This window comes from Rhinoderma darwinii, chromosome 4 (assembly GCF_050947455.1).
Source record: "Rhinoderma darwinii isolate aRhiDar2 chromosome 4, aRhiDar2.hap1, whole genome shotgun sequence".
Classification (NCBI taxonomy): Eukaryota; Metazoa; Chordata; class Amphibia; order Anura; family Rhinodermatidae; genus Rhinoderma; species Rhinoderma darwinii.
The window spans coordinates 323,572,529-323,594,101 of NC_134690.1; the positions used below are offsets into that span (position 1 = coordinate 323,572,529).

Here is a 21,573-nt window from a genome sequence, read left to right on the forward strand (position 1 = left end):
ACTTGAATGACAGCGTTTTATTATTCTCAATAAAATGGTTAATGAGGGTTGTGTTTGTTTTTTTTATTTCAATAAAATATTTTTTCTATGTCCTTGTATTTTATTAAACTTTACTTTTACCGCCTTATTAATAGCTGCTGGCTGATTACTAAGGCGAGGCTTAATGTTAGCAGGCAGAGAGGCTAACACTAACCCCCATTACCCCGGTACCCACCGCCACCAGTGGTACTGGGAAGAGCCGGGTACGAATCAGTATCCGACCATCTGTAGTGATGGTCAGGTACCGGGTCAACCACAGGCTGGTAATATCAGCCTGGGAAAGGCCAAAAACAGTGACCCTTCCCCCCCCCTGGTAATCCTAGGCTGCTGCTGTTGTATCTGGCGGGGTCCCCCCCATTTTTTATAACCAGCCAGCAGGTTAACATTACCAGGGGGGAAGGGCCACAGCTTTTGGCCTTTCCCAGCCTAATAATACCAGCTTGCGGCCGCCCCATTGCCCGACCATCACTACAGATGGTCAGGTACTGGATCGTACCCGGCTCTTCCCAGCACCACTGGTGGCGGTGGGTACCGGGGTAATAATGGGGGTTAGTGTTAGCCTCTGTACCGGCTAACACTAAGCCTCGCCTTAGTAATGGACGCTGTCAATCAGCCGGCGTCCATTACTAAGGCGGTAGTAATAAAGTTTAAAAAACAAACAAAGACATAGAAAAAATATTTTATTGAAATAAAAACCACTCAGACAACCCTCATTAACCATTTTATTGATAATAAAAATGCCGTCATCGAAGTAGTCCTGGAATCCGACGTAGTCCAACGACCGAACCCGTAAGAAAACACACAAAAAACGATTAGTAACACGTGTGGTAGGCTTAGATACAGGGCCCATGTGTGATACTGTCTGTGGGACCCTGTATCTAAGCCTACCATGTGCTTATGTAAGATGCTTAGATACAGGGCCCAACAGACAGGATCACACATGGGCCTTGTATCTAAGCCTACCATGTGATTGGCTTAGATACAGGGCCCAGCAGACAGCATCACACAATCTGTGATCCTGTCTCATGGGCCCTCTAAGCCTGCATGGGCCCTCTAGGCTTAAAGGGATTGTCCAGTCCCTAAACATTGATGGTCTATCCTCAGGATAGGCCATCAATAGCTGATGGCTTGGGGTCCGTCTCCCGGGACCCCCCAATCACCTGTTTTGAAGGGGCCGCAGCACTCGTACTAGAGCTGCTTCCCCTTCATTTCACTTACTCGCTCACACTGTGAATCGCCCACACGGATTCAGTGTGAGCAAGTGACCGGAATGAAGGGGAAGCACCAGCTCTCGTACGAGTGCTGCGTCCCCTTCAAAACAGGTGATTGGCGGAGGTCCTGGGAGTCGGACCCCAAGCCATCAGCTTCAAGCAGAAGGGGTATCAAACTTACCCTGCTCTTCAGCCGCGGCGGATGTCCTGACTCAGGATGATGGTGACGTCATGCGCTGCGCACCGGAAACAGGAAGGTAAGTACTGTAGTAATGGGCCGCGGCTCCCGTTACTATTGTAACGGGCCGCGGCTCCCGTTACTATAGTAACTTTTTTATTGTGTAGTGCGTAGTGTAGTGTATAGCCACTGGTTGGGTGAGCGGTGCCGCTTCCCTGTAATTTTAACAGCCGGTAAGGGAGAACCGGGGCGAACTGGGCCCCCTTCCTGCCTCGGGCCCCGGGCACTTGCCCATATTGCCCTCATTGTAATCCGCCCCTGGCTGGGGATATAAGCTTGTGGGATGAGCCCTGTACTTTCCTGAACTTGTGCTTGCATCACCCAGGAGGTCGAAGAATTAGAGACCCAAGGGGAACATTGGATTTCCCAATACAGAGACCATTGGGCCCGAGGTAATAAACCACCGCTGTTTACGTACAGCTGTATTATAAACGAATAAGGCGGACTTTACTATGAAGTGGAGATCAGCTGAGACAGAGGCGACCAAAGATTTCAAATGTGTTTTATGCCTATTAACTTGCGGATTTCTAACAGATTTCTTCATTTACAATGCATATATATTATTCCAGTTGATATGCTCCTTTTTTGATGGTCACACTGAGAGCTAAGCTAAGCTTTTTTAACAAAGATTCTAACGCAACAATAGGATATATCACACTTTTGAGTCCAATTTCAATACAAAATTAACAGAGAAATACTGTATAGCCAGATTTCGATTTTTTTCATGAGTTTTGTACCAATGTTCTGATGTATATGTAGTCTGCCAGACCGCCTCAGATGTATGCATCCACACAGTCATTGCATTACTATACTATCAAACCGGGACATACCATAACAGGCTGATAAATGAAGAAAAAAAAGAAAACTTACCTTCCAAACTATCAAACCCAAGAACAATATCTGTGAAATTTCCATGTTTATCTTTTGTTTCTAAACGAGTTATGATGCAGCCAAAGGATATGATCTCTGCCTTGACGAAGTTTGACTCGAGAAGAAACATTTCCACCGTCTTGCCATCTGACAGGTTGCCAAATATATTTCTCGTCACTGATGTCATTGCTGTAGTAAAGTGTGAATAGAAAATGTTAAATATTATTAATAACTATAGCGCAGATGCTGATATTACTCATGACTCTGCGAATGCCTAAGCGCCCAGAAGGTATATTATGATGATTTTTTTATGTTATCAGAAAATGACTAAATAGAATAGTACTTTGTTAAGTATAAGAAAACTCATTAACCGCTGCAGCCCTTTTTCAGATTTTCATTTTCGTTTTTTTCTCCTAACCTTCCAAAAGCCATAACTTCTTTATTTTTCCGTCAATATAGTGCTATGAGGGCTTGATTTTTGCGGGACGAGTTGTAGTTTTTCGTAGCACCATTTATTGTGCCATATAATGTACTAGGAAAGGGGAAAAAGAAATTGTGGGGTAGAAAATGAGAAAAACAGCGATTCCTTCTTTGTTTTATTGCGCGATACCAAATATGTATAGTTTTTTTCTATATTTTACTACTTTTACAAGTATAATCCTATGTGTAAAAAAGAAAATTTATTTTGTGTCGCCAAATTCAGAGAGCAATAACTTTTTTATTTTTCCGTCGATTAAGTGGTAAGGTATGAGGGCTTATTTTTTGCGGGATAAGCTGTCGTTTTTAATAATACCATTTTCGGATACATGCAACGTTTTGATTACTTTTTATTTCTTTTTTTGAAGCAGATGAGGTGACCAAAAAAAATAGAGATTCTGGTGTTTAAATTTTTTTTTTTACAGCGTTCACCGTGCGGGTTAAATAATGATATATTGTAAAAGTTGAGACTTTTACGGACGCGGTGATACTAATTATGTTTATTTATTTATATTTTTTACTATGCTCTAGGGGGAAAATATTCTTTTTTTGAACTTGTAATTTTGTCTTTTTTTTTTTACATAAAAAAAACAAACACTTTATTTAACTAATTTTTTATTTTTTTATTAGTCCCCCTAGGGGACTTCAACCAGCGATCGTTAGATCGCTTGCACGATATACTGCAATACTAATATATCGTGATTTTGATATTGCCGGAGGTAGGGCTTAATAGGTGCACAAAGATGGTGGACCTGGGGTCTTCATTAAGCCCCCAGGCAGCCATAGCAACTATCGCCCCCTCCCCCCGCGATTGTGTTGCGAGGAGCACGATGAGCTGTTAGGGGGGTCACCCCCTCTTTGTAACGATTTAAATTCTGCGGTCGCTATTGACCGCAGCATTTAAAGAGTTAAACGAGCGGGATCACACACGAGCGCGATGCCGCTCGTTACTCTGAAGTGTCGGCTGTAACAAACAGCCGACACCGGCATCGTATGGAGCGGGTTCACTTCATGAGCCCTTTCCATACTTCCCCTACCCGACTTTGGCGTATGGATACGTAAAATGTCGGGAAGGGGTTAAGGACGCAGCCTAGTTTGGGCCTTAAAGGGAGCCGGTAACCAGCATTTCACCAATTGAACTTTATTGCCGTTATCCCCTATCCTAAACTCCTCCGACAACTGTAAATAACGGTCTTCAAACATTTCGTGCCTTTTATCGTAATAATCCGGTGTCCCTTTGTGCGCACACACCAGAAGAGGACATAAATGCACAAGCGTGGGATTTTGTGTGCTGGGGGAAGGCGAGGAGCTGTCAATCATAAGTAAGGAGGTGGGGTAAACTCGGAAAGACTTGAGGAATGAAGATTTGACTCTTTTCAAATGAAGGTCTGACTCTTTTATGCTCATTAGCATATGGTGTGGGAACACTAAAAAACTGAATATTAAACCTACACAACCGACTAAGACGACAATTATAGGATATATAGAAATGATTTTTCACCCACTACCACCTGGTATTGCTGGTTTAACAGGTGAAATGCTGGTGACAGGTTCCCTTTAAAGGGAACCTGTCACCAGCATTTCACCTATTGAGCTTTACTTATCCCCCACTGGCCGCTGCTATCAAAAGTTCATTGCCGTTATCTCCTCTCCCAAACTCCTCCTCCGACTGCAAATAACGGTCTGCAAACATTTTGCGCTTTTTATCGTAATAATCTGGCGTCCCGTTGTACGCACATTCCAGAAGAGGACGTCAATGCACAAGCGTGAGATTTTGTGTGCTGGGGGAAGGTGAGGAACTGTCAATCAAAAGTAAGGAGGTGGGGTAAACTCGGAAACACTGGAGGAATGAAGCTATGACTCTTTTCTAATGAAGATTTGACTCTTTTCTAATGAAGATTTGACTCTTTTCTAATGAAGATTTGACTCTTTTATGCTCATTTGCATACGGTGTGGGAACACTAAAAACTGAATACTAAAGCTACAGAGCCGACTAAGAAGACAATAACAGGTTATATAGAAATGATTTTTCACCCACTACCACCTGGTATTGCTGGTTTAATAGGTGAAATGCTGGTGACAGGTTCCCTTTAAGGCTGTGTTCACACAGAGTTTTTTTGCAGGAGGAAAATTCCTCATGCAAAAACTACTCCAGACTGTTTTTGCACAGTGGTTTGACAAAAACTCGTCAAAACACTGGTCGAGGCTTTTTTTTCCTCTTTCTGACTAATTGAAATGGGGTTTTGGAGGCGGAAACCGCCTCAAGATGGGTCATGACGCTTCTTTTTACCGCGACACGTTTTCTTTATTCGCGGTAAAAAAACTCGTCCAACTCTCATTGAAATCAATGGGAGGCATTTTGAGGCGGTTTTTGAGGAGTTTTGCGGCACGGTTTCCGCGTCAAAAAACTCAGTGTGAACAGGGCCTAAGGCCTCATTCACACGACAGGGTCTGAGCGTCGGCCGAGAAAATCGGCCTTTTTGGCCGATTTTCCCGGCCGGTTTGCATCCGTTCCGATTCTGTTCCGGGCCGAGTTGCCGTTTTTACCGGCCGATTTGGACCCGATTTGCATCCGTTTTTTTCCCTGTCCGTTTTAAAATCGGATGAATTTCATTTAAATTTGTTGCCACACACAGCCCTTTGTAGATAATGCCACAGCCCCCATGGTAGGTAATGCCACCCAGCCCCCTGTAGGCGATGCCACCCAGCCCCCTGTAGGCGATGCCACACAGCCCCCTGTAGGCGATGCCACACAGCCCCCTGTAGGCGATGCCACACAGCTCCCTGCAGGCGATGCCACCCTTCCCCCTGCAGGCGATGCCACCCTGCCCCCTGCAGGAATGCCACCCTGTCCCCTGTAGGTAATGCCACCCAGCCCCCTGTAGGTAATGCCACCCAGCCCCCTGTAGGTAATGCGACCCAGCCCCCTGTAGGTGATGCCACCAAGTCCCCTCTAGGCGATGCCACACAGCCACCTCTAGGCGATGCCACACAGCCACCTCTAGGCGATGCCACACAGCCACCTCTAGGCGATGCCACACAGCCACCTCTAGGCGGTGCCACACAGCCACCTCTAGGCGATGCCACACAGCCACCTCTAGGCGATGCCACTCAGCCCCCTGCGGGCGATGCCACTCAGCCCCCTGCGGGCGATGCCACTCAGCCCCCGTCGGGCGATGCCACTCAGCCCCCTGCGGGCGATGCCACTCAGCCCCCTGCGGGCGATGCCACCCAGCCCCCTGCAGGCAATGCCACCCTGCCCACTGCAGGCGATGCCACCCTGCCCCCTGTAGGCGATGCCACCCTGCCCCCTGTAGGCGATGCCACCCTGCCCCCTGTAGGCGATGCCACCCAGCCCCCTGTAGGTTGCACCCACCCCCCCCCCCTTCCAGGAGAAGTCACTGACTTCAATGTCCATATATGGACAGTGTAGTCACTCACTTCTCCTGCAGCGGAATCCCCGGCCATAGAGTCGGGGATTCCGCTGCAGAAGTGAGTGACTTCGTTTTCCCTCCGGATAGGCCAGCAATAGCTGATCAGTCAGGGTCCAACTATCCGGACCCCCGCCGATCAGCTGTTTTGAAGCGGCCGCAGCGTTCGTACGAGCGCTGCTTTCTCTTAATTTCCTCTTGCTCAATTCAATGGGAGAAAAGGCTGCAATACCTGTGAATTGCCGCTACAAGTGTGTCAACGATTCACAGTGAGAAATTAAATTTAGAAAAATGTGGCAGTTTTCTTCCAGGAACAGTGCTTCTCTGTCAAGAACTGCATATCTGCCCAAATCAGTTGCATGGGACTGAGCTGCAATTCAAAACACAGCCCATAACCAGGAGTGACGCGGTTTCTGTGAAAACAAAAATCTTAATTTCGCACAACCTATATACAAAGAGAATAAAATGTATGAGAAACCATTTTGCTCGTATGGCTCTGCTAGACTAATCACTCCCAAAAAGACAGGGCTCTGTAATAAAAAATAAAATATCCACTTTGTACGGAGTGCATAATTTTCTGTATACAAAGCAAATATTATACCAGCGTTTACCCGGGTTCACAAATGGCATTTTCTTCAGGGTATTTTCAAGTGAGAGGCTGGGTTCACACGAGCACATTAACGTCCGTAATGGACGGACGTATTTCGGCCGGAAGTCCCGGACCGAACTCAGTGCAGGGAGCCGGGCTCCTAGCATCATAGTTATGTACGATGCTAGGAGCCCCTGCCTCTCTGCAGGACAACTGTCCCGTACTGTAATCATGTTTTCAGTATGGGACAGTAGTTCCACGGAGAGGCAGGGACTCCTATCATCGTACATAACTATGATGCTAGGAGCCCGGCTCCCTGCACTGAGTTCGGTCCGGGACTTCCGGCCGAAATACGTCCGTCCATTACGGACGTTAATGTGCTCGTGTGAACCCAGCCAAAGAGTGCAATGTGTTTCACACAAAACGTCTTTTTTTAAGTGTGTTTTTCGCGCATCCTGCCCTCCTTTGCAGAGAATGATATGTTTCTGGAAATCACAGCTTTCTGTATGTATATTTTTTTTGTAGCCTATCTCTCCAATGACGTAAATAGGGGGGAAAAATGCATGTACAAAAGCACATGCAAATGTATTAAACGCACAAAGTTTCTCTGGAAATACAGTAAAGGAAATAAGTATTTGATCCCTTGCTGATTTTGTAAGTTTGCCCACTATCAAAGACATGAACAGTCTAGAATTTTTAGGCTAGGTTAATTTTACCAGTGAGAGATAGATGATATTAAAAAAAAACAGAAAATCACATAGTCAAAATTATATATATTTATTTGCATTGTGCACAGAGAAATAAGTATTTGATCCCTTTGGCAAACAAGACTTAATACTTGGTGGCAAAACCCTTGTTGGCAAGCACAGCAGTCAAACGTTTTTTGTAGTTGATGATGAGGTTTGCACACGTTAGATGGAATTTTGGCCCACTCCTCTTTGCAGATCATCTGTAAATCATTAAGATTTCGAGGCCGTCGCTTGGCAACTCGGATCTTCAGCTCCCTCCATAAGTTTTCGATGGGATTAAGGTCTGGAGCCTGGCTAGGCCACTCCATGACCTTAACGTGCTTCTTTTTTAGCCACTCCTTGGCTGTATGTTTTGGGTCATTGTCGTGCTGGAAGACCCAGCCATGAGCCATTTTTAATGTCCTGGTGCAGGGAAGGAGGTTGTCACTCAGGATTTGACGGTACATGGCTTCATCCATTCTCCCATTGATGCGGTGAAGTAGTCCTGTGCCCTTAGCAGAGAAACATCCCCAAAACATAATGTTTCCACCTCCATGCTTGACAGTGGGGACGGTGTTCTTTGGGTCATAGGCAGCATTTCTCTTCCTCCAAACACGGCGAGTTGAGTTAATGCCAAAGAGCTCAATTTTAGTCTCATCTGACCACAGCACCTTCTCCCAATCACTCTCAGAATCATCCAGATGTTCATTTGCAAACTTCAGACGGGACTGTACATGTGCCTTCTTGAGCAGGGGGACCTTGCGGGCACTGCAGGATTTTAATCCATTACGGCGTAATGTGTTACCAATGGTTTTCTTGGTGACTGTGGTCCCAGCTGCCTTGAGATCATTAACAAGTTCCCCCCGTGTAGTTTTTGGCTGAGCTCTCACCTTCCTCAGGATCAAGGATACCCCACGAGGTGAGATTTTGCATGGAGCCCCAGATCGATGTCGATTGACAGTAATTTTGTATGTCTTCCATTTTCTTACTATTGCACCAACAGTTGTCTCCTTCTCACCCAGCGTCTTACTTATGGTTTTGTAGCCCATTCCAGCCTTGTGCAGGTCTATGATCTTATCCCTGACATCCTTAGAAAGCTCTTTGGTCTTGCCTATGTTGTAGAGGTTAGAGTCAGACTGATTAATTGAGTCTGTGGACAGGAGTCTTTTATACAGGTGACCATTTAAGACAGCTGTCTTTAATGCAGGCACCAAGTTGATTTGGAGCGTGTAACTGGTCTGGAGGAGGCTGAACTCTTAATGGTTGGTAGGGGATCAAATACTTATTTCTCTGTGCACAATGCAAATAAATATATATAATTTTGACTTTCTGATTTTCTGGTTTTTTTTTAAAATATAATCTATCTCTCACTGGTAAAATTAACCTAGCCTAAAAATTCTAGACTGTTCATGTCTTTGACAGTGGTCAAACTTACAAAATCAGCAAGGGATCAAATACTTATTTCCTTCACTGGAGTCATTTCTTTGGGGGCGGAAAAAAAACCATTTGCAGCAAAAAACTATGTGAATAATTCCTTTAAGGCCTTGCACGCAGTGTGCAGATTTGCTGCAGATTTTACATTGATTTTTTTAAGCCAAAACCAGAATTGGATCTAGGAGAGCCTTCCTTTATATATTTCTTCTGTTTAGGTTTTGTTACTGGTATTGTCTTAAAAAAAACACATACAAAATCTGCACTGTGTGAACAAGGCCTAAGGGTGCAGTCCCACGCAGCGTAAACGCAGGGAAATTTCTGCAACAGAATTCTGGCTGGAAATTCCGCAGCATTTACATTGAGGGTATGTTCACACGCTCAGCAAAAAACGTCTGAAAATACAGAGCTGTTTTCAAGGGAAAACAGCTCTTGATTTTCAGATGTTTTTTAATTAACTAGCATTTTTCCCTGCGTTTTTTACAGCCGTTTTTGGAGCTGTTTTTCTATAGAGTCAATGAAAAACGGCTCCAAAAACGGCTCAAATAGTGACATGCACTTATTTTTCGCGGCCATTTTTTTACTCACCGTTTTTCAAAACAGCCGCGTAAAAAAACGCCCCGTCGGAACAGAACGCCGTTTTTCCCATTGAATGGGCAGATGTTTGGAGGCGTTCTGCTTCCAATTTTTCGTCAGTTTTTCGGACGGAATATGTTGTGGTCTCCAGGTCCGATACGCTGCACAGTTTTCACGCAGCGTATCCAACTCTTTGGAACTGGGTTCCCACAGTGCAGATTTGATGCAAATTTTGCCTGCATTTTGTAAGGTAAAACCAGAATTGGATCCAGGAGAGCTATAAGTCTACATGCACTCGACAGTGAAAAACGGACATGTGGCGGCCGTTTTTATAACGGCCGTCACACGGCCATTTTTGGAACAGTTAAGTACTATGGGTGTATTCACACGGACGTTTATTTTAACGGCCCGTGAATACCAGCCGACAAAAAATAGGATATGTCCTATTTTTGGCCATAGATCCCAAAGGATCAATTTTTATCGGCCGTTTTTCAGGAATCAATCCTTGTAACGGCCGGTAAAAACTGATCCTGGCCGAGGACTCCCCGCACACAGCGCTACTTTGAGCGCTGAACCTGGGGAATCCCCTGAAAGCACTGTCTGGGAAAGTCCTGTCTTGGGAAAGCCCTTGAAGTCACAGTCCATATATGGACCTCTCCCACTGTAGATAGCAACCCCCCATGTAGATAGCACCCCTGTAGATAGCAAACTCCCTCCCCCATAGATGGCAATCCCCCCTGAATATAGCGCCCCCATGTAGATGGCGCAACTGTAGCTCCCTGTAGGAGCGGAATCCCAGACGAGAGCCCCTGACGTCTCTGTCCATATAAGGACAGTGGCGTCAGAGGCTGCCTTTGACCACCCCCCTATGTAGATAGCGCCACTGTAGCTCTATATTGGAGCGGAATCCCAGGTGGCCAGACCCCGCTCTCGCCGGGGATTGAGCTCCTAGATGGAGCCCCTGACATGTCTATATATGGAAAGTGGAGTCAGGGGCTCCCTATAAGAGTGAAATGTCGGAAATTATCTAGCTGGGGATTCCGCTCCTGAAGAAGCCCCCGACCCCATTATCCATATATGGACAGTGACATCAAGGCATTACTCCTGGAGCAGAATCCCCGGCCAGAAGGTTGCCGACGGCAGGGGATTTCGCTCTTAGAAAAAGCCTCTGACGTCACTGTTCATATATGGACAGAGACATCAGGTGCTCCGTCTATGAGCGGAATCCCCAGCCAGAGGGATTACGCTCCTACAGGGAGTTACAGTGACAATATCTACAGGGGTGTGCTATCTACAGGGGGGTGGCGCTATCTACATGGGCACTGTATGGAGGTGTGTCACTATCCACAGGGGACACTGTGGTAGCATGTGGGCACTATCTACAATGGGCACGGTGTGGGCACTGGCACTTTGTCACATTATAAGATAAGACTTTATTGATCCCTAGAGGGAAATATATGTGGGCACTGTGGTACTATATGGGCACTATCTATAGAGGGCACTTTGTACACACTGCCACTTTATATGTCGGAACTATGGCATTTCACTGTGGCACTACAGTGGGCACTGTGGCACTATCTACAGTGGCCACTGTGGTACTATGTGGGCACTGGCCCTATGTGGGCACTGTGGCACTATGTACAGGGACATTGCGGCACAATCTACATGGGCACTGTGGTGTTTTCAGGGGGTTGGGACAAAAAAAAAATCCCTGACAAATGAAATCCATCCTTTTTTTTATTTTTTAACAGCCATGAAAAACAGATGGCAAAAAGATGACAAACGGCCATTAAAGACGGACGGATGGACTGGAAATGGATGAAAATTTGGAGACACACTGATGCAAAACGGCCATGAAAAACTGACAGTTGATCACCATTTTTTTGTGTGAATGTAGCCTTAAATGTTAACTCACACAGAATTCACTCAGAGCAGAGGAGAGACATATTCTCAGCTTCACTGACAGATTAGGTTGCAACTGCCTATAGCAGTCAATGGAGAGAGGGGAGCAGGAAGAAGGAGCAGCTGCAGAGTGGGAAAGAGACACACAGAGATGCTGCTGCTATCTTCTATTAAGTGTTTTACTGTCTTGCCCCAGTGCTGGATTCACAACTACACTGCTCCTTAGGCTACATTCACACGAGCGTGACAGAGTTTACGTGCGTAAAAAACGCACGTAAATCTGTTCGCGTGCATTGAGTTATGCATCAGTGTGCTTTGTGAGTGGCATGCGTTTTTCACGCACTTGCAAGCACTTTTTTTTCAATGTAATTGATGCGTAAAATGTAAAAGAGCGCTAATTCCGACTGGCGGTGGACGTCACAGCATAGCGCAGTTACACTTTACATAGAGTTCACACGCAATCCGACGGTTTGAGAAAGGTCTTATAATTGACCAAAACGTTACCATTTATGTCTGTGGATTGCTAAAAATAAGAAATAACTCTCATATGAAAATTTGTGAGTGCCTGGTTTTCTTCTATATAGTACCTACAGGGGGTGTGGCATCATCTACAGGGGGGCAGTGTGTGGCATCATCTACAGGGGGGCAGTGTGTGGCATCATCTACAGGAGGGCAGTGTGTGGCATCATCTACAGGAGGGCAGTGTGTGGCATCATCTACAGGAGGGCAGTGTGTGGCATCATCTACAGGAGGGCAGTGTGTGGCATCATCTACAGGAGGGCAGTGTGTGGCATCATCTACAGGAGGGCAGTGTGTGGCATCATCTACAGGAGGGCAGTGGGTGGCATCATCTACAGAGGGCAGTGTGTGGCATCATCTACAGAGGGCAGTGTGTGGCATCATCTACAGAGGGCAGTGTGGGGCATCATCTACAGAGGGCAGTGTGGGGCATCATCTAATGGGTCAAAATCGGCCGTTAAAAACAGAAACACGACCCGGAACAGATGCAAAACGGATGAGAAAAATGGACCGAAACGGCCGACACTCTGACCTGTCATGTGAATAGAGCCTTAAGCCATTTTGCATCAGCGTGTCTCCAAATTTTCATCCATTTTCAGTCAGGGCCTATTCACACGACAGGGATTTTCGGATGTGTGACGGCCAGGATTTGAATGGCCGTCACACGGCCGCAGTAGGATCAATAGACCCCAAATTGGGCTATTCACACGGACAATTTTTTGATGGCTCGGTTTACCAAAATGTAGATGATGCCACACGCTGCCCTCAGTAGATAATGGCATAAAAAAAATGGAGCATTCCCTATTTTGGCCTGTTCCGCACTGCTCCCATAGAAGTCTATGGGGCCGTGTAAAGCATTGCTGCCACTTGGATGTGATCTGAGTGACGGCTGTGCTTTCTGCTGCTCGCTCGCTCTCTTCTCCTCCTCACAGTGCGAAGTGCATGTGAGAAGATTTTTTTGCTCCATGTAGGAGTGGAATCCCTAATCCCCGGCCACAGCGTTGCCAAAGCTGTGGCTGGGGATTCCGCCCCAGGAGAAGTCCCTGATGTCACTGTCCATATATGGACAGTGACGGCAGGGATTTCTCCTGGAGTGGTCCTCTACAGTGGAGCTATCTACAGGGAAGGGGGTTGCGATATACGGGGGTGCTATGTACAAGGGGTCTGTGTGGCACTGCCTACAAGGAGTCTGTGTGGCACCACCTACAAGGAGTCTGTGTGGCACCACCTACAGGGCTGTGTGGCATTATCTACTGAGGGCATGTTTGCAGTATCTACAGGGGGCTGTGTGGCATTATCTACAGATGGCAGTGTGTGGCATTATCTACAGAGGACAGTGTGTGGCAAAAAAATGTACAAATGAAATTCATCCGTTTTTAAAATGGATGCAAAACGGGTCAAAATCGGATGTTAAAAACGAAAACACGGCTCAAAATGGAACGGATGCAAAACGTCAGAGAAGAACGGACCAAAACGGCTGTTTTTATCGGCCAACAATCGGACCCTGTCGTGTGAATAGAGCCTCAGTCTGTCCCTTTTTAATGGCAGTTTGTCATCCGTTTTTTAATGGCCGTTAAGAAAAACGGATGGATTTAATTTGTCCCAACCCCCTGAAAACACCACAGTGCCCATGGAGATAGTGCCATAGTGTGCATTGTATATAATGCCCACATAGGTCTAGTGCCCACATAGTACCACAGTGCCCATGTAGATAGCGCCAGTGTCCCTTGTAGATAGTGCCACATCCCCATATAGTGCCACAGTGCCCATGTAGATAGCCCCCTCCCGTCGACAGCACCAAGCCCCCATCCGTCGACCGCACCAACCCCCCCCCCCACCCTGGAGATAGCACCAAGACCCCCCCCCCCCCCACCCTGGAGATAGCACCACTGTAGCTCCCTGTAGGAGCGGAATCACACTGGCCTGGGATTTCTCTCACAGACGGAGCCCCTGACGTGTCTGTCCATATATGGACAATGACGTCAGGGGCTTCCTCTAAGAGCAGAATCCCCTGCCAGAGAGTCGACAGTACTCTGGCCGGGGATTCCAGTCCAGGAGTAGCCCCTCCCGTCACTGTCCATATATGGATAGTGACACCAGGGGCTCCTCCAGGAGCGGAGTCCCCGGCCAGAGCGTTGCCGACTCTGGCAGGGGATTCCACTCTTAGAGGGAGCCCCTGACGCCACTGTCCATATATGGACATGTTAGAGGCTCCTTCTAGGAGCGGAATCCCCGGCCAGAGCATGGTCTGGCCACCGGGGATTCCACTCCTAAAGGGAGCTACAGTGGCGCTATCTAAAGGGGGGTCAAGGGGAGCCCCTGACGCCACTGTCCATATATGGACATGTTAGGGGCTCCTTCTAGAGCAGGGTCTGGCCGCTGAGGATTCCACTCCTACAGGGAGCTACGGTGGCGCTATCTACAGGGAGTGGAGGTTAATAAAAAACATACATGCAAAATCCGCAGCAAATCTGCACTGTGGGAACCCAGCCTTAATTGGGCTTGCAGAAATCCATGTACCTGCTTAAGAAACAACACCTTTTAAATGTATTGAACTGACTTGCAGTTATAGAAGTTTCTGCAACAAATCTGCCGCATGTAAACTTACCTTAAGGGTTTATTCAGACGAACGGGATATATACGTCCGTGCAACGAGCGTGATTTTCACGCGCGTCGCACGGACCTATATTAGTCTATGGGGCCGTGCAGACAGTTGCGTGATTTTTACGCAGCGTGAGTCCGCTGCGAAAAACTCACGACATGTCCGTTCTTTGTGCGTATTTCGCGCATCACGCACCCATTGAAGTAAATGGGTGCGTGAAAATCACGCATGCCACACGGAAGCACTTACGTGGGATGCGTGTGATTCGCGCAACAGCTGTAAAACTATGAATAAAAACAGAAAAGCACCACGTGCTTTTCTGTTTACAAACATCCAAACGGAGTGTCAATGATAGCGGCTGCGCGAAAATCACGCAGCCGCGCATCATACGGGGCTGACACACGGAGCTGTTAAGTGCCTTTTGCGCACGCAAAACGCACACGCTCGTGTGAATCCAGCCTAAGGGTAAGTCCACAGATAGCGTAAATACTACGGATTTAATTGCGGAAAATCCGCAGCGTAATAAAGTAGCCACAGAGTGAATAAGCTTTGCACAAATCTCATCCACACGCTGCATAAAAAAACAGCCGAAGAAAAACTTTCAGAAATTGACCTGCGATGCAGTTTATTTAATCTGCAGCATGTCAATTTATGTTGCCGAATCGCTGGTTTTCCCCATTGAATTCAACTGGATGGTAAAACTCGCAACACATAGCAGATGTTGCAATTTTTGTGGCGGAAAAGTTGCGATTCCACAACAAAGATCAAAACTCAGAAAAAAATAAGTTTATACTCACCCAGATTTCTCACCTTCTGAGTCCAGCTCGGCCTCCAGGGATGACGTTTTATTCCATGTAACTGCTACAGCCAATCACAGGCTACAGCGGTCACATGAAGGGTCATCTTGGGAGGCCGGGCTGCAAGACCTCAGAGGGATGCGTCGCCATGACAACAAGTAAGTATAGGCCTTTTTTTTCAACACTGTTTCCTGCACGAACATTCGGGCAGGAAATCCACACCACAATTTGGTGTGGTTTTTTAGTCGGAATTCCCGGCAGGCTCCAGGGTAGATGCGCTGTGAACCTTTAGGCAGCGTATCCGCCGTGTGTGAACATACCCTATGGGAGAAGATACACTATGGGGGAGTTTTACTAAGGAAATGCGACGTAATTCTGGCTCAAGTATCACCAATAAACTGGCGCACATGCTATGTGGCAAATTTTTTATGCGTTTTAGACACTTTTTTGCGTCTCACTAGACTTCGATTCTTTTGGTGCAAAATATTCAAGCCGGGTTCTTGTGTAGTGTAAAAACAGCAGATTTTCCGCAACAGATTTAGTTGCGGAAAATCTGAAGCAAAATACAGTAGCAGCAGAGTGGATGATTCATATGCTGCGTAGATGATAAGCGGAAAAAACTCTCAGAAATTGACTTGCGGTGCAGTTTTTTAATCCGCAGCATGTCAATTTCATTTGCATAATCGCTGTTTTTTTGTTGCGGCTTTTCCCCATTGAATTCCGAGGTGAAACCTGCAACATATAGCAGATGCTGCCATTTTTGTGGCAGAAAAACTGCAATTCCGCCGCAAAAAATAATCTTATACTTACCCAGAATTTTGTGCTTCTTTGTCCAGACCGGCCTCCTGGGATGGCGTTTCATCCCATGTGTGTTGTTTTTTTTAATCTATGTTAAGTTTTACACAGCGGATGTTCTGGCCGAAAAACTGCACCACAATTTGGTGCCGTATTTTGGCCGAAATTCTCTGCGGCAACCAGGGCGGAAACGCCTTGCGCTTTTATGCAGCATTTTCATCCTGTGTGAACATACCCTAACTCTTCTTGCAAGATGTGCCACATGTATCATACAGCATTCGCAAAAATTTCCTGTCGGTATAGTCTAGTTTTATCCTTTCTAGGATTAGAACAATATTAATAAGATAGATAGATGATAGATACAGCACACAAGAAAATGGCGACAGCACTCTGCGAACACTAATGCCACCTAAGCCACTAAATATAAATAAATATGCATTACTGCTAAATCTACTTACAATAGTGAGGTTCTTAGAGCACATTTTGATCAAATTGTGTGAGCCCACCTGCCATGACAAGCCGTCCTCTATGAGGTGGGAACCTACTCTGCACATACACCCAGAACTGTGACTAGACCTACATATTCTTGGGGATGGTAGGAACCAGCATTAAACAGATTAAAATCACCCAGGGCAGAATGGGAGAAGTGCAATAGATATGGGTAGTTCACGAATCAAAGTGAACTAACTCATTTAGTTCACTTCCCTGGCAAAGATTAGTTCATCAGGAACTAAAGCAAGAGGAGTCAGACAGTGAGGACTAAGGAGCTGCTGTGCTCATTCACTCACTGTCACATTACCACTTGCTTTTTAGTTCCTAATGCTGGTAAAGGAAAGCTGCTGCTATTGGCTACTGTGCCCCCTGATCTGGGCTCCATGATCTGTGGGGGTCCGACACCTGGGCCCCGCATAGATCAGCTGGTCCGGTGCCTCTGTGCACCGGACGTACAAGCCGGAAGCACTTAGCTCCGGCCACAGAATAGCGGCCGAGCTGCAGTACTGCAGCTCTGCTCCTATTCAAGTGAATAGGAGCGGACCTGCAGTTCTGCAGCATGGTCGCTATGCTATGTACAGAGCCAAAGAGCCAACTGCTTCCGGACTCCATACATAGCATTATGTGCCACAATATCCGGTGCCCGCAGGCCACCAAAGGGGCTTATCGGTGCGGGGTACGGGTGTCAGACCCGCACCGATGACATACTTATGACCTATACGGTGGATAGGTCATCAGTTGTCAGAAGGTGGACAACCCCTTTAAGTTCAGTTAGCTCACGAGTCACATGATACATTCCCTATCAACCTCCTCAGTACATACTGGCCTCTACCATTCCCTGTGAGAGAATATTTTTTTTAAAAGCAGGACAAGTAGTTACAGAGAGAAGAAACAGACTCACATCCAAAGTGGGATAAATCCTGTTTTTGAACCATAATCGGAACCTTCGGGCCGTGTTCACACGGAGTATTTTGCAGGCAGAAAATATCTGCTTCAAAATTCTTTCTTGCCGCGTTTTTCGGCCACGGCCATTGAGCGCCGCGGGCGAAAAACTCTTTCTCTGCCTCTTATTGATGTCAAAGAGAGGTCAGAGATGGAAACGCCGGAAGAGAAGACATTTTTTTTCCCACAAGCGGTTTTTCCTCTCAGGGGAAAAAACGTCTCCGCCTCCCATTAAAATCAATGGGAGGTGATTTTGGCAGTTTTCTGGCGCTGATTCAGACACAGTGTCAAAAACAGCGCCAAAAATGCAGTGTGAACTAGCCTTTAGTTATTGTTCAACTTAGGCGGGATTCACACGAACGGGTCGTTCCCGAGCCCGAGTGCCGGCCGGTAAAATCGGCCATTCTGCCCGGCCGGCTTGCATAAAGTTTTGCAACCGTGCCGGGCCGGGCAGATCCGGACAGTGACATCAGCGGCAACTCCTGAAGGGGAATCCCCATGTGTTCGGGGATTCCGCTTCAGGAGTTTCCCCTGATGTCACTGCCCAGATATGGACAGAGACATCAAGCGCTCTGTCCAGGAGCGGAATCCCCGAAAACACGGGGATTCCGCGGCTAGCACATAGCAGAGCAGGGAGATACCTCCCTGCTCTGCTATAGTGGCGTCGCTACAGTAGTAGCAGCCGCAGCAGCAGCAGCTGCTGCTACTAGCGGCGCCATCGAAGGTGTCGCCGGGCCAGGAAAACAAGCAGGGGACGGGAGCCAGCGCAGCGCTCCCTTCCACCTGCTGCACACCCCGGCCCTGCCACACAGTGTACAGCGATGCCATTCGTCCGAATGGCATCAACTCCTCCTCCTCACATGCACTCTGCGCTGTGAGGAGGAGGAGATAGAGCGCAAGCGCCGGAAAACCCGGCCATCACTCGGAACACATTCCGGTGATGGCCGTGTAATACCCGGCCCCATAGACTTCTATGGGAGCCGGGCGGCCGGGTACCCGGGCGAAGATAGAGCATGTCCTATTTTTTGACGGCCGGATTTCCCGGCTGTCAAAAAAATCGGTTGTGTGAATAGCCCCATTAGGGGTCTATTATTCCTAATGCAGCCGGGTGCCGGCCGATTTATGAACGGCCGGCACCCGGCCGGGAAACCCTGCCGTGTGAATGAGGCCTTAGTTTGTTATGAGAGTGTGTGTGTATATATATATATATATATATATATATAAAGGAAATGTTACACGTTCCAAGGTTCCCCTATGTATTTTCTATTTTTCCTATCACTTCTCGACAGTGTACCACAGCTAAATACACTATGAACTAATCCTTTGAATCAACTAGTTCCCACTGAACTAATCCACAAAATGAACTAGATTTCCCATCACTAGAGTGCAAGTCCAAAAAATGGAGGCAGTCACTAACCCCACATATATTATGTTCTAGGATTAGAACAATATTAATAAGATAGACAGACAGTGGTATAGAAATAAAAACAAAGCAGATTTGGAGTTCCCAGTGAAGAAGGCTTTTCATGAACATTACATAACGCAGCTGTTGTGCAGCATATAACAATGCTTGTCTCTACATAGAGTCTAAAAATCCAAACATCTGGCCAATTATAAACGTTGGAAATCAGGAAATACTGCACCTGAATCCCAATGCCTGCAGAAGACTCATGTGACCAGCGTTACACTGTGTCAGCCACTTCTTCCTGTGCAGCTGGAGGAGGAGACACAATTCCTGTTACTTCTGAACCTAAAACTTTATTCAGCAGAACAGAGAAGTCCTGATAGGAGTATTATGGGTATGGATGGCAGTCTATAGCATGTGTTCGTGCCATGCTCTGCATTCCGTCCACTTGACTTCTCAGTAGTGCCCTGTTCACAAAGAGTTTTTGCCGCGGAAACCGCGGCAAAATCCGCTGAAAAAAATGGCCGAAATTGACTCCCATTGATTTCAATGGAAGATGGAGGCGTTTTTTTTACCGCGAGCAAAATAAGAAAACACCCGCAGGAAAAAGAAACGACATGCCCTATCTTGAGGCATTTTCCGCCTCAAAAACCCAAGGTTTTTTACGCGATTTTTTTACGCTTTTTTTACGTGTTTTTCGGCAAAGAACGCTCGCAGTTATTCCATCTTTCTGTTGAAGAGAAGAAAAAAAAAACGGACGGAAAATCTTAAGCATAACGCCTCCAAACATCTGCCCATTTCAATGGGAAAAATGGCGTTCTGTTTTCCAACGGGCCGTTTTTTTATGCGGCCATTTTGAAGAACCGCTGCAAAAAAGAAGTGCATGTCACTTCTTGAGCGGTTTTTGGAGCAGTTTTTCATTGACTCTATAGAAAAACAGCACCATAAACGGCCGTAAAAAACACAGTGAAAAACACGAGTTGCTAAAAAAAACGGATGAAAATCAGGAGCTGTTTTCCCTTGAAAACAGCTCCGTATTTCCAGACGTTTTTGATTTTGTGTGTGCACATACCTTAAGTGGCACTGCGTATACATGACACTGTCTAAGGGCGGATTTACACGAACGTGTAATACGTCCGTGCAACGCGCGTGATTTTCACGCGCGTCGCACGGACCTATGTTAGTCTATGGTGCTGTGCAGACAGTCCGTGAGTTTCACACAGAATGTGTCCGCTGGGTGAAACGCACGACATGTCCTATATTTGTGCGTTGGTCGCGCATCACGCACCCATTGAAGTCAATGGTTGCGTGAAAATCACGCGCACCACACGGAAGCACTTCCGTGGGACGCACGTGATTCGCGCAACAGCAGTAAAAAGTATGATTGAAAACAGAAAAGTACCACGTGCTTTTCTGTTTACAAACATCCAAACAGTGTCATAATGATGGCGGCTGCGCGAAAATCACACAGCCGCGCATCATATGGGGATGACACACGGAGCTGTTGAGTGCCTTTTGCGCGCGCAAAACACAGCGTTTTTTGCGTGCGCAAAACGCACACGCTCGTGTAAATCCGGCCTAAATGAAGTAAGTCTAAAATACTCTCTAATAAATAATTAAAATGGCTTAGAAAATGCATGCAAAATCTGCAGCAAATCTGCATTGTGTGAACAAGGCGTTAAAGGTTTTGTGTCATGACAGACATTAATGGTATATCCATAGGATACGTCATAAATGTCTGATAGATGTGGGTCTGCACCTATCTCCCAAATGGGGGTCCCCTAAGGTAACTCTAATCTCAGCCGTTGCAACAGGATGTCAGCTGTATATTACTGGGCTGTGGATTGAAAGGCTGGGTTCACACGACCTATTTTCAGACGTAAACGAGGCGTATTATGCCTCGTTTTACGTCTGAAAATAAGGCTACAATACGTCGGCAAACATCTGCCCATTCATTTGAATGGGTTTGCCGACGTACTGTGCAGACACGACGCGTAAAAATACAGCCTCGTCAAAAGAAGTGCAGGACACTTCTTTCAGACGTAATTTGAGCCGTTCTTCATTGAACTCAATGAAGCACAGCTCAAAATTTACGGCTGTCAGAGAAGCCTCGCAAAATTTGAGGAGGAGCATTTACGTCTGAAACGAGGCAGCTGTTTTCTCCTGAAAACAGTCTGTCTTTTCAGACGTAAAAGCCTGCTACCGTGTGCACATACCCTAACAACTGTACACCCATTTGCGGGAAGGCAGCGCTAAAATGTTTGTACAGTTATGTCCAAATGTGGTAATGGGTTAAAGAGGAGTTCCACCCAAAATGTAAAAATTTGTCAAATATTGGTAAATCAAAAGATAGAGCAGCTGTTTGGTAATTATGTTTCTAGTTATGTAAACATTATTCTGTTTTGTTTTTGTAAGCCATTTTTTGCAAATGTCCTGTGACAACAGGAAGTACAGCCATATTGTAAGGAGGTAACTCTCATATCCCCCCTTACAGTAATTGTGCATGTTCCCCTTTCGTTATTGCCCCAT

General features: G+C 46.5%; 1 protein-coding gene across 1 annotated transcript in view; it reads right to left on the reverse strand.

Annotated features, from left to right (window-relative positions):
* Positions 1 to 19,350, reverse strand: part of GALM (galactose mutarotase) — a 79,831-nt gene extending 60,481 nt beyond the window's left edge. Inside the window, exons 1-2 of the mRNA XM_075864430.1 lie at positions 19,283 to 19,350; positions 2,359 to 2,547 (exon numbers count right to left, since the gene is read on the reverse strand). Of these exons, the coding sequence (XP_075720545.1) occupies positions 2,359 to 2,545 (187 nt within the window). The 5' untranslated portion in view covers positions 2,546 to 2,547; positions 19,283 to 19,350. The remainder of the gene's footprint in view (positions 1 to 2,358; positions 2,548 to 19,282) is intronic.
* Between the last annotated feature and the right edge of the window lie 2,223 nt (positions 19,351 to 21,573).